We start from the raw sequence: 12,414 nt of genomic DNA, 5'->3' as shown, positions 1-12,414 counted from the left end.
CCTCTTATGTGGACCCCCTGGGGCCAGTGACAGTAGTGGCCAGCTCTGAGCCAGTGGCAACGCCCTACTCATCCTTTTTGTTCCACTGGATAGAGGGTAGGCAGGAATCCAGCTCACCAGGGCAACTGACACTAGCAGGTTGGTGACAACAGCTACTGGCTCCACAGCATTGCCCGCCAGAGGTCAGAGAATCTTACCCCTGATAACCCAACCCGGAAGCCTTGGTGTGCACCCCCAACTACAGTACCCAGAATTCTTGGCCTTACCGCCCACACCCAGGGACTACAGTACCCAGAAGACTGTGCCTTCCCCAATCATAGAACTACACTACCCAGACTCCTTGGTGTGACTCCCCGAGACTGTATTACCCAGAAGATTATGCATGCCCCACCATAGGCAGAAGCCTTAAAACACCCCTATTCTGGTACCCATAATCCAACGTGTGACGCTCTCTTCCAGGATTGCAGTACGCAGAAACTCTGTGCCTCAACCGCAGAACTACAGTACCCAGAAACTTCAGCGTGCCACACACCTCCCCATGGTTGACAGTATCCTCCCCAGGACACCACCTCCCCCATGACTATGGTACCAGGAAGTACCAAATACTTGTAGTCAGTGGTTTACAAAGAAATAGATTTAATACAGGGCACACATAATTTATAGGATTAGGCTCAGTGGTGCCGCCGCATGCCTTGCAACCGCCTTGCAAGCGCAAGGAGCCAAGTTCAATCCCTGGTACAAAAACAAACAAACAAAAAACCCTGTAATATTCACCCAGAAAGTCAAATGCAGACCTAAAGAGACCTGTGCTAGAGACCTAAAGAATCCAACCAAGTCTTGGAACCCACAGCAATGTCTTGCAAAGTCCAGCGAAAGGCCTAGAGCTCACAGAAATGTCCTACATGAGTCTGCATCAAGGATCTGCACTGGGAAGCCCCAAAGGCCAGAGGTGGATTTTAGAAAGTCAGCTAGTGAGGTAAAGGATCTGTGCCAGAAGGTGGAGAGATATACACTGGAGCCAGGAAGTGACACTCAAGGCAAAGACCAGAGCTCCCCCAAAGAAAAAAGAAGCCATCTCCAGTGATAGTGAGGACCACAGCTCCTTCTCTGAGAACTGCCAAATTCCTATCAGGAAAACCAGCTGCGGCAAGCTTCTCTAGGAAAATCAACAGCATGCATGTTTCCCTCCTATTCTCCTTTTCTGTGCCATTGGCAACAATCCTCAGGTGGGTCTTCCACACCCAGAACCACAATGACAGTTCAGCTGGGCATTCCACTTAAATTGACTATTTGTCAATCCGCCACGGTAACCAAAATCCTCTGCATGCACACACCTGTACTACAGTAGCCTTAAGTATCACTGTGACATCACCACCACCCCTGCTTCCAGGATACCAGACAATTCCACAACTGGAACTGCAACAACCGGGAGACACACACAGAAAAACAGGACCCCTCTCCCCCAGAACCCTCTGGTTTCTCTGCAAGGACTAGATACCCAGAATGATTCCCAAGAACTCTGCTACCCAGAATCCTCAGTGTAACCCTTAAAAATACTGCATTACCCAGGACCCTCAGCGTGGCTGTCCTGAGAATTGATACCCACAGCCCGCAAGATTTCAGTACACAGAATCCTCAGTGTACCCCCTCTTAAAGAGGAAGGTACCCTGAATCCTTGAATCCTTGGCAGGCTCCCTCATGAACTAATATACCTAGACTCCTGAGACACACCCAGAACTGTTACACAAAATCCAGGTGTGTGGGCCAGGGATTTAGCTCAGTGTTTCTGCTACCTGCCTTGCAAGCTCAAGATCCCAAGTTCGATCCCCAGTACCAAAAAAAAAAAAAAAAAAAATAAAAAAAAAAAAAAAAAAAAGAAAAGAAAAAGAAAGACCTTGGTGTGTTTTCAGTCCCCTCCCCCCATGGAATACAATATCTTGAATCCTCAGTGTGCTCCCATGGGATTGCAGTACCCAGAACTTTTTGCATGACCACCACCCCCACAGTACCTAGACTCCTTGGTGTGGCCAATTACTACAGTTAACAGGATCCTCAACCAGTCTCTGCAGACTCATTGCCCAGGGTCTAAGTATGGCCATCCACTTATCTTTATAATACAGTCCTCAATGAGATATGCTAGGGAGTCTAAGATCCTTTGGTCCAGGGGGCAGGGATGTGGTTCTTTTCTAGTCTCTAGTTTCTATATTTTTAGGAGCATTATGAATACTTTGAGAACATTTGCCATTTCTGTGCTGCAGATAAAAAATTTCCTCAGTGCCTTTGGACTTTGATCTATTTTACCACACAAAATTTAATTTTCATCCTAACGTAGTGGTGTATGCCCGTAATGCCAGCAATTAAGAGGCTAAGGCAGGAGATTCACAAGTTAAAATCCTGTCTGAGCTAAGTAAGTGAGTTCAAAGTCAGCCTGATCTACATAGCGATACAAAGTCTGAAAAAAAAAAAAAAAGGGTGTTCACTTCAGCAGCACATATACTAAAATTGGATCAATACAGAGATTAGCAAGGCCTGAGCAAAGATACACACAAATTCATGAAGTGTTTCATAACTTTTTATTCTGTGTATTTAGAATGAAGTCATGAAAAACTTTATAAAGACATTTTAATCATTCCAAAAAAAATCGTTTTGTTTTTTTGGTTTTTTTTGGTAGCAGAGATTGAACTTGCAAAGCACGTGGCAGAACCACTGAACTAAATCCCCAGCCCTCAATTCAATTTTCTTTTAAAGCAGTCTTTACCCTCTGATTTATGGTTTTAACTACTGACTTAAATACAGTGCAATAAGTGTGTAATACACCATTTATATGTGCACATTCATTTACATTTGGACATGTTGATTTCTGGGATTTTTTTTTTTTACAGAGCCTTGCTATGCAGTTTAGGCTTTGAACTCACTATGGTATCCCAGGCTGTTCTTGAACTCACAACAACCCTCCTGCCTATCTCTCAATGGCTGGGAATACAGGCTTGTGCCACTGTGTCTGACTCTAGGATTCTTTTTTTTTTTTTTTTTTTTTTTTTTTTTTTTTTTTTTTTTTTTTTTTTTTTTTGGTACAGGGGATCAAACTCAGGACCTTGCTCTTGGGAGGCAGGCATGGTGCCACTGAGCTAAATACCCAGCCCTCTAGGATTTTTTTTTAAACATTATTTTATGTAACGGTGCACCAACACCATCATAAACTTTTTATCATAGGTTTAGCAGGACCACAGCAATTTTATCTTTCAGGGCTTTACTGACATTACTATTTCATATATATATACTGGTAGGGTTTCAACAACCACATCACAACTCATATTGAAATTTAATTTCCTTTATGAAATATTAAATGGTTGGTAGTGGGGGAGTCTTTAAGTGGTGGTTAGGTCATGAATGGAGGAATTCAGCCATAGAATGTCTGAGTCATCTGTGAAGTGGAACTCTTAGAAAAGCCGGGTTGGCCCAGTGTTTGTATGCATCTCTGCCTTGGGATTCTACAGAGTAGCCCCACAGATAGTGGTCCCCTCAGCAATTGGAGGCCCTTGACCTTGAATCTTCAGGACCTCAGGCTGAATAAAACTTTATTCATTACAAATTATCCAGTCCAAGGTGCAATTACAGTAACAGAAAATAGCTTAACTCATTGAGCAGACTTCACCTCCAGAAAATAATTAAATCTATTGTCTTTCATTAGTCATATCAGTATTTTATAACAGATTAAATAATTCTATTTTTCATATGTAAGAATGTCATCTCATTTGAATATGTTAGGAGTGAAGTATCACTACAAGGATTTTAAATGCCAGCTCCCTATAAATTGTAGCTAGTCACACAATGTCAAAGCCCTGAGGACAATCATCAAGAATGCTGTACCCTTCCTTTTTATTGCTAAATAACAGTCCACTGTGAGGGTATATTATTTTGTTTATCCATTCAGTAGCTGATTTTTTTAAGTGCTGGGGATCCAATCCAGAACTTCACACATCTAGGCAACTAGTCCACTCTCACACTGAGTTACACTATCAGTCCCTTTAAGTTAATATTAACAGTACTGCCATGCACATTTACATAGGTTTCCACGTGGACGTGTACTTATTTCTTTTGGGAATGTACACCTTGGAGTGGAAATACTGGGTTTTAGAGTAAGCATTTAATCTTTTGAGGAACTGCCAGACTATTTTCCAAAGAGGTGCCAGTAGTACATTTCTAATTTTTCCAAACCTCACCAAAATTTGTTATCACTTTTTTTTTTTTTTTGGACAGGATCTCACTATGTATGTAGTTCAGGCTGTCCTTGAACTCACTCAGTAGCCCAGGTTGGCCTGTAACTTGCAATGATCGTCCTACCTCAGTCTTTAAAGTACTACGATTACAGGAGTGAGTGTGCCACCATGCTCAACTTACTTCTTTTTCAAACAAAAAAATAATCCGGGTTTGTTGGTGTGGTTTAGTGGGAGAGCACTTTCCTGGCATGCTTGAGGCTGAGTTGGGTTCCTAACACCATGGAGGCACAGAAGAGCAAATAACCAATTTCTGGGCACTTGTAGCCCCAGCTACTCAGTCTGATCCAGGAGGGTCACTTGAACTCCAGAGTTCAAGGCCAGCCTGGGCTACATAGCTAGATCCTATCTTTAAAAAGATCATATTGGTAGATTTAAAGTAGTATTAAATTTTGACTTGCAGGGCCAGGGATTTAGCTCAGTGGTTCTGGTACCTGCTTTGCAAGAGCAAGGTCCCAAGTTCAATCCCTAGTACCAAAAAAATTTTTTGACTTGCATTTCCTTAATCGCTAATGATGTTCACCAGCGCCTGCCTGCCATCTGCATATCTTCTTAGGTGAAATGTTTCCTCAAATCTTTTTGGACTGGGCTAGGGATTTAGCTCAGCAGTTCGGTGGCCTGCCTGCTAAGTGCAAGGACCCGAGTTCAATCCCTGGTACCGCCCCCACAAAAAGAAACTTTTTGGACAGCTAGCCAAAGGCCAAAATGAGTGTTTATACAAAGCATTTGCAGGAACCCTGCCATATACTACGGACTTTAAAGTGAATTTTAATTTTGTACTTGTTGTGCTGACCCAAAAGAATGAAGTTTCCCTGTGAACTCTCTGGTTTGGAGTTAGAGCCAGTGCTGTCTTCAGTGGAAAAGAACAAGAACATTCTGCTTCCTCAGCAGGAGGGTAAAGGAAGAAATTAAATGTGCACAAAGGGTCCATCGTGATTAACTTCCACTGGAATCTTCTGATGAAGCTTGACTTCTACATTTAGGCATGAGAACTTCAGGTTAGAGATACTCAGTCACTTCTCCAAGGCTGAAAGTTTCAGTGGTGGAGTCCGAGACTTGAACTCAGAGGAAATGTGGATCCCAAAGGCACATGCCTCTTTTCCAAAGCAGCCCCATTGCCCAACACAAGCAGTGAGTTGGGGGGGGGGGAATAAGCACCAGGAGGCTAGAGCTTCAGGGCCTAAGAACAAAGACAGCCCTGCTGCTCAGTAGCAGCACAACCAGGTTAAGGAGTGTATGATCTCCAGGCCTTGACATCTTCTACAAAGTGAGGAAACAATACCTTTCATGGGGCAGTTGTGCACCTAACATGGTTCCCAGCCCACAAGAACATCAAAAGCTTTCTCCTTTGGGTCTGGGCTACGGATCCACACCCCACAAAGGATTCTAGCTTTTCTCTGCAATTAGTTTTGACTCATCCCAAAATTCAAAGTCTTACCCAGGCCTGTAATCCCAGCATTCTGGGAAGCTGAGGCAGGAGGCTCACAAGTTTAAGCCTTGCCTGTGCAACTTGTGACCCTGTTTCAAAATTTAAAAATTTAAAAAGATTGGGATGTAGCTTAATGTGAAGGCCCTGGGTTGAGTCCTCAGTAGCCTGCAAAAAAACAAAAACATAAACATAGTATATTGACCCTGACCCTGGGGACAGAGTTGGTACAGAATCCTTAAGAGTCTCTGAGCCTGACCCTGTATTTTCTCTTATCCATACCTGTTACCCTTGGACAGTACAGAAAGGACCTGGTAATGGTCTTAAGTATTCCAGAACAGTGACAGATGATTAAGCATAGGAAAAAGCAAAAAACTTTATTAAAGCAGCTAAACTCTGCACTAGATAACACTCAAAACGATACATCCATGAAATAAGGATCAAACAGACATAGCATTATGCCACACACTTCTGATTAGAAAAATTGTATGTGTGTGTGTGTGTGTGTGTGTGGTACCAGGGATCAAACTCAGGACCTTGTGCTTATGAGGCAGGCACAGTGCCACTGAGCTAAATCCCCAGCACTGACTAGAACAATTCTCACTTCTCCAAATTTAGAGAATCCTTTTCATGTTATTTCTCTCTCACCTCCTTGCCTTGGAATCAAACTGATTTGCCTTGGACTGCAGCTGAAGGACCAGACCTTCTGACCAAGGTGGGTGCTGACACAGGTACCACCCCCTCTCTGCCAACAGAGGGAAGTGTACACGGTTTGTCTGGCTTCCAGTGTCGAACACCCCTTTAGAGCGTCTTCCTACATGGGATATGAGAAGAAACGAGCTGCTTGATGTGAAGAAATTCGAGTTTTTATCACCAGGACCTGAAATATCTGGACATGCCCTGTCTGCACAGCTGGGAGTTCTGCCAAGGGTTCTGGGTCACAGGGAGAAGGGCAGGGGTACCTTAGTCCTTCTTGTCTCCTGGGACTGGGCTCCTGGTAAGGAGCTTCCCTGGGCTGGAGGGGACCAGTGTAGACACCATAGGAGATTCCAGCTTCACTCTGTCCCGGAGGGTCTTCTTAAGGGCAGCTGGGGAGATCTTTTCTTGGTCAGCCATGAACTGCAGCTCCCTACAAAGTCCCAGACAAACTCAGAAAGGAAATAAGCCTTGCAGTCAGAGCTTTGAGTCTTTCCCACCCACACAGCCCCAAACCCTTAATTTGACTTCACCAATTAGAATCTCAAACCAAAAGCTCACTCAAGCTTTGTAGAAATACTATTTGTCTTATCTCACTTGATCTGAGCTCAGGTGGTATCGGATCATGAGGAGGGGGAGTGTGAATTTGAGTAAGTCATGCTTCCCATTTTGTCAGAGGTTGCAATTTTGAATTTGAAAAATCAGATCTTGGTAATGACCTTGACCAGTAGGATATAAATACCATGAACTCCAGAGGTTCAGCATTCCAATGATGGAACCCTGAGCAAAAAAGTTAACAGAGCACAGACTAGCACTGCTAATAGGACCTGAGGCGTCAGGGAAAAAGAAACACAAGATGGTGCCCAGCTGAGCCCAGCCCAGCCCAGGGACACTGAAATAACCCACCGTGTTCGGATACAAGAGGCCTCAACTGCATTAATGAGCAGAGAACGGAAGCCCCCGCTCTCTAGGAAGTGCAGGGCATGAATGGTGGCCCCTCCAGGGGAGCAAACATTATCCTTGAGCTGGCCTGGATGGTCCTCCGAATCCAACAACATCTTGGCAGCTCCCTATGGCACAAAGGAGCATTAGAGGAGAAAGTATACCTTGGGACAAGATATCCCACACCCTGCTACTGGCCAATTCCAACCAGCTTCCCAACCAACCCATCCCCAGCTCAACAACCCAGGAGAATGTCCATCACACACCCTGGTCCCATGAATGCAGGAAAAAGACACTGACCAGCAAGGCCTGGGCCCCCAGTCGGACTGCAAGGCGCCGAGGAACACCCATCTTTACCCCACCATCAGCCAGCGCATCCAAGGCCATGAATGCCTAAGAAGACACTCAATGAGCCTGGGCAGCAGCACTCATGGCTCTCCCCTTGGTCTGCTTTCCCAATGACTAGAACTAGCTCCAAGGGTCCATTTCCCCCACCAGCCAGCCACACCCAAAAGGAAGGTACTGCCCCCAGCCCAGGCCTGCCCTGGCTGTGTGCTTAGGTCTCCCAAAGGGGAATGAGTGGGTGAAGGCCTCACATAGGCAGGGCCACTGCCACTAAGCCCTGTGATGGCGTCGATTAGGTCTTCTTCCACCTCCGTACAGAAGCCCACACTGCTCATCAGCTGCTCCAGGAGCTGCCCATCCTCCACCAGGGCATGAGTGCCAGTGGCATACACGGTAGCACCCTCTCGCACCACCACAGGTGTATTTGTCATGCAGCGAATCACTTTGGGGGCAGGCTGGAACACCATTAGCTTCTGGAGCAAGACAAAAGGCCAAGTGAGTGGCCAGGGCACAGCTCCTAGTCATCAGCTGCCACTCACAGGCCACTTTCCTCTCACACAAAAGGTAAGAGGGTATGGAGCTGAGATGAGCACCTTCTCTACAGAGCTGATGGTGACACCGGCTGCACAGGAGACTACAATGTGCCTGGCTTGTACATCCGCCCCGATTTCATCCAGGATGAAGGGAATAATGTGTGGCTTCACAGCCAGGAACAGGACATCGCTGTGCCGCACAGTTTCCTTGTTGCTGCGGGTCAGGTTCACGCCCATCTTCTATGGGAAAAGACAAACAGCCTAACAGTGCTGGGCAGCCTGGCTAAGCCAAAGCCTCTTAGAGAAGAGCTGAACTCCTCCCACCAAGCCCACTCTGACAACTGCAACCACAATTCCTTGCCCTGTGCCCTCAAATCCCCATCCAACCCCAGATAACAATTTTCCAATCCTGCTGCTGGGTAAGCACAGGTACTAGGCATGCCAAGGTTCTCCACAGTAGCCAGGAAGGGGCTGTCCCCTCCCTCATCCTCACCAATCTCACACACAAGGCACCCCTCTGCCCAGTGAGAAAGCTCCATGTTGTACAGAGTATGGGCAAAAGGAAAGGGGAAATGCTAGTACCCTGTGGTTGGAAAGAGAGCTGGGCTGTGCCTCATTCTAACCCCAGCCACTCAACTTGACAGACTACACAGCCTCTCTGTGGACCCCAAGCAGAGAAGCAGGGCCCTCCAGTGCTAGGACATCAGCCCATACATCCTAGGCACAGCCACGCCTGTCATTTGCCTCCTTAGCCACCTCTCCCACATCTTGGAGGATTTCCCAGATTTTGGAAGATTTGGAATTAGGCTTTTGGAGACAGGAACAGCTAATATGACAGGTTCTTTCCCAGCACTCTCTCACACGTCAGGACAACAGAAAAGTACTGTAAATAAGGAAATAGCCTCAGCTTGGCTGAGTACTCCAAGAACATACAACTAAATGACAAATAAGAATGAGTCTTACTACATGTCAGATGCTTTCCATGTTAATTCTCCAACTACCCCAGTGTCTGGATTTGATCCAAGTCAGCCAGCCTGGGCGCTCCCACCTCACTCAGCTGTCCCACAAAAGATAGAGGGATTGTGATAACCCTGAGGAGATGTTGGCACCCAGAGAAGGCCAGCCCGGGGATCCGGAGCCAGCCAGACTTGGTCTCGGGTCATCCTTTTCCTAGCCCTCCTCCACCCTCTTCACACCGCTGCGCCTCACCTACCCTGAGCGCAGACACGGTGGGCAAGTCCATTTCCGGGGAGCTGGCTATTATCTTGTGAGCAGACAGGATGCCTGCGGAATAAATAGGGCTTTTTAACTGGGGTCGACAGTCCATCGTGTAGTCACGATTTCCCTGGGAAAGCAGGATCAACTGCTCTATCTACCAGGGCCAGTAATCGGTTACACGAGAATCACGAGTCTCACTCTCCCCACAAGACACAAGGTCCCCTTTTAGTCTCTCAGGCATGCATGCATTCATGCTGCTGGGGTGAAGGGTGAAGACCAAGCCCAGGGCCCGCCAGGGATCCGCCGCCCGCCCCCACGCGCTCACCTGCAGCAGTGAAGCCCCGGGCCAGCGCACAAGCCAGCTGGCCCGCGCCGATGAAGCCCACGCTCATGCTCAAGACTCGCAGCTCCCAGCAGCCTCGGGAACCAGGTGCGCAACCGCTGGGAGACTCTGCCAGAGGAAGGACGAGGCGACGGAGGCGCCACCGATGGCCCGCAGAAAGACCCGTATCCGAGGACTTCCCCGCAGCTTGAAGCCTAAGTCAGACTAACGCAGTCCGGGTGGAGCTGCACGGCCACTCTCACTACGAAAGCGGCGGGCGGCTGGGCCAACGTAAGCCACGTGGTCAGGATATAGGCCAATCCGCGGCTCGGAGCTCAGGAAGGGCCAATCCGCGGTCAGGCCAAGGCCGTGCGCCCGCCTCCTCCGCTCGCGCCTGGCGGACAGACCTGTTCCGCGGAGCAGGCGCCCTCTTTCGAGCGTGGACGCACAGTCCCTGCAGAGGCTGACCGAGGTCTAATTCGTAGCTTACTCACATGTAAGCCGCCCGTAGAACCGAGAGGGTTTCTCCAAGCCTCCGATTTGAGATGAATGCGCCCCACCTGCGGGAGCTCGGACCTGTGGGCTTAGTGAGACCGAAGCCAGGCCCGGAGTCCACAGGCCTCGGCTCACTCCCGCGCTCTGCTTCCCACCGGAGGCGGCGGTCTGTGCGCTTGAATTTACGCGAGCCACGGGAGACCGTCTCATCCAGATCGCCAGGGGCGCCTGCCTTCTACCTGGGAATAGAGGGCTGGAAGAACCAGGGAGTCTCCAGCTCCTCCTGCACCACAGCGTCCCGGGGCCCCGCCGCCGCTTGTTTTGAAAAGCCCCACGGAGGTGGCGTTTCCGGCGTCATCTATAGTAAATATAAGCATGAGGGGGCTGGGGATTTAGCTTAGTGGTTGCAGCGCCTACGTCGCGAGCTCAAGGACCTAAAAAAAAAAAAAAAAAAAAAAAAAAAAAAAAGCATGAGGGCTGCGGGGAACAAGCGACAGAGTGCAGTATCTCTAAAACAATATCATTGAAAAATATTACGTACCTATTGAAATTTCAACAGCGCACCTCGGGGTGCAACTCAGTAGTAGGTCCTGAAGCATAAATAAATAAAAATACAAAAAAGTAGCGGAGGGTAGTGGTGTCGCACACCTGTATTCCCAGCACTCCGGATGCTGAGATAGGATCGCTGTAAATTCGAGACTAGCCTAGGCTACACAGTGAGTTCAAGGTCAGCCTGAGTCACACTGTGAGACCCTGTCTCAAAAACAAACTCAGCCATAAAGAATGAGAAATTAGACTCATTCATAGGAAAATGGATACATATTGAGGACATAATCCTAAGTGAAATAAGTCACACCTGTAAACTCCGAATAGTTTCTCTGGTGTAAATAAACTGTGATAGTACATAAGATCCTAATGAGATATTGGGAAGAAAAGGGCCAAAGGTGTAGGGAAAGAGGGAAGGGTAGGGGAAAGATAATAAGATAAAAAAATATGAGAAAATGAAAACAATGGCAATAAAGTGTTTGTAAAGGGGAAGGAGAGGAGGGGGTGAAGGGAGGGCAGGGACAAGGGGAAAAAGAACCAAGACCACCTGTCATGTAAAGGTACAGAATCCCAATAAATGAATGTAACTGTACTGTATACATAAAATGTACCAGTAAACTCAATTAAAAAAAAAAAGAATGTCATAATCACCCACAATCTGCTGGGCCTGGAAACAGGCAGGAAAATTGCAAGTTTCAGGCCTAGATGGGCCACATAGCCAGACCCTGTCTCACAAAACCAAAAAATCACTCACAATCGTATATCATACTTTCTAAGAATAGATTCTTCCACACACTTTGGTGTTTCTTTGGTTTTTTTATGACAGAGTCTACGTAGTTCAGCCTGGTTTTGAACTCAGTGTGTAGATCAGGCTTCTCTTGAGTTTGTGGTGAACGTCCTGCCTCAGCCTCCTGAGTGTTAGGATTACAGGTAGGTACCCCCATACCTGGCTATGTTTTGTTTTGTTTTTATGAGGGTTTTTTGTTTTTATTTTTTCAGTACTGGGGATTGAACACATCTCCTTAACACTAAACTACATCCCCAGCCTATTATGTTTTTTAAATTTTGAGACAGGGTGTTGCTAATTCAGGCTGTGCTTGACTTTGGGATCCTCCTTTCTCAACCTCCCAGAATGTTGTAATCACAGATATGCACCACCACACCCATCTTGTCTCTTTACACTATTATTTTCTATGCAAATGCATTTTTTACCACCACAGGAAACAAAAGATGTACATATTGTTTTCGCAGGTCTAGAGTAGATGTAAGCATTTCCCAATGTCACCAAACATTTATTGAAATAAAGATTTTTAAACTGGGCGTGGTGGCTCACGCCTTTAATCCCAGAACTCGGGAGGCTGAGGCTGGAGGATCGCTGTGAATTCCAGACCATCCTGGACTACATAGTGAGTTCCAGGTCAGTAAACTACATAGTGAGACCCTGTCTCAAAAAACAAAACGAAATTAAGATTTTTGGCCAGGCAGGGTGGTGCATGCCTGTAATCCCAGCACTCAGTAGGCTGAGGCAGGAGAATCGCTGTGAGTTCAAGACCAGCCTGGACTACACAGTGAGTTCCAGGTCAGTCTCGACTACATAGTGAGACCCTGTCTCAA

At 47.0% G+C, this 12,414-nt stretch overlaps 1 protein-coding gene and 1 pseudogene across 1 annotated transcript; one reads left to right on the top strand and one right to left on the bottom strand.

Annotated features, from left to right (window-relative positions):
- The first annotated feature begins 2,472 nt into the window (after nucleotides 1–2,472).
- LOC117285660 lies at nucleotides 2,473–2,573 on the top strand (annotated as a pseudogene).
- A 2,703-nt stretch (nucleotides 2,574–5,276) lies between these two features.
- Pycr2 (pyrroline-5-carboxylate reductase 2) lies at nucleotides 5,277–10,048 on the bottom strand. The gene is made up of 8 exons (XM_010613210.3): nucleotides 9,763–10,048; nucleotides 9,433–9,503; nucleotides 8,280–8,459; nucleotides 7,938–8,159; nucleotides 7,642–7,734; nucleotides 7,306–7,469; nucleotides 6,666–6,832; nucleotides 5,277–6,517 (listed from the first exon to the last, which is right to left on the bottom strand). Exons 1-7 carry the CDS (start codon nucleotides 9,827–9,829, stop codon nucleotides 6,667–6,669), a joined length of 963 nt encoding a protein of 320 aa, XP_010611512.1. The 5' UTR covers nucleotides 9,830–10,048; the 3' UTR covers nucleotides 5,277–6,517; nucleotide 6,666.
- Nucleotides 10,049–12,414: the final 2,366 nt, after the last annotated feature.

This window comes from Fukomys damarensis, unplaced genomic scaffold, assembly GCF_012274545.1.
Source record: "Fukomys damarensis isolate Sample0158 unplaced genomic scaffold, DMR_v1.0_HiC HiC_scaffold_11, whole genome shotgun sequence".
Taxonomy (NCBI): domain Eukaryota; kingdom Metazoa; phylum Chordata; class Mammalia; order Rodentia; family Bathyergidae; genus Fukomys; species Fukomys damarensis.
This window is presented reverse-complemented; position numbering and strand designations above follow the sequence as displayed.

Coding starts and splice junctions, on each gene's coding strand:
- Pycr2 (XM_010613210.3), bottom strand. CDS start 9,829: ATGAGCGTGGGCTTCATCGGCGCGGGCCAGCTGGCTTGTGCGCTGGCC. Junction 9,504..9,762: donor CCGGGGCTTCACTGCTGCAG/GTGAGCGCGTGG, acceptor TTTATTCCGCAG/GCATCCTGTCTGCTCACAAG. Junction 7,470..7,641: donor TGGGGGCCCAGGCCTTGCTG/GTCAGTGTCTTT, acceptor TTTGTGCCATAG/GGAGCTGCCAAGATGTTGTT.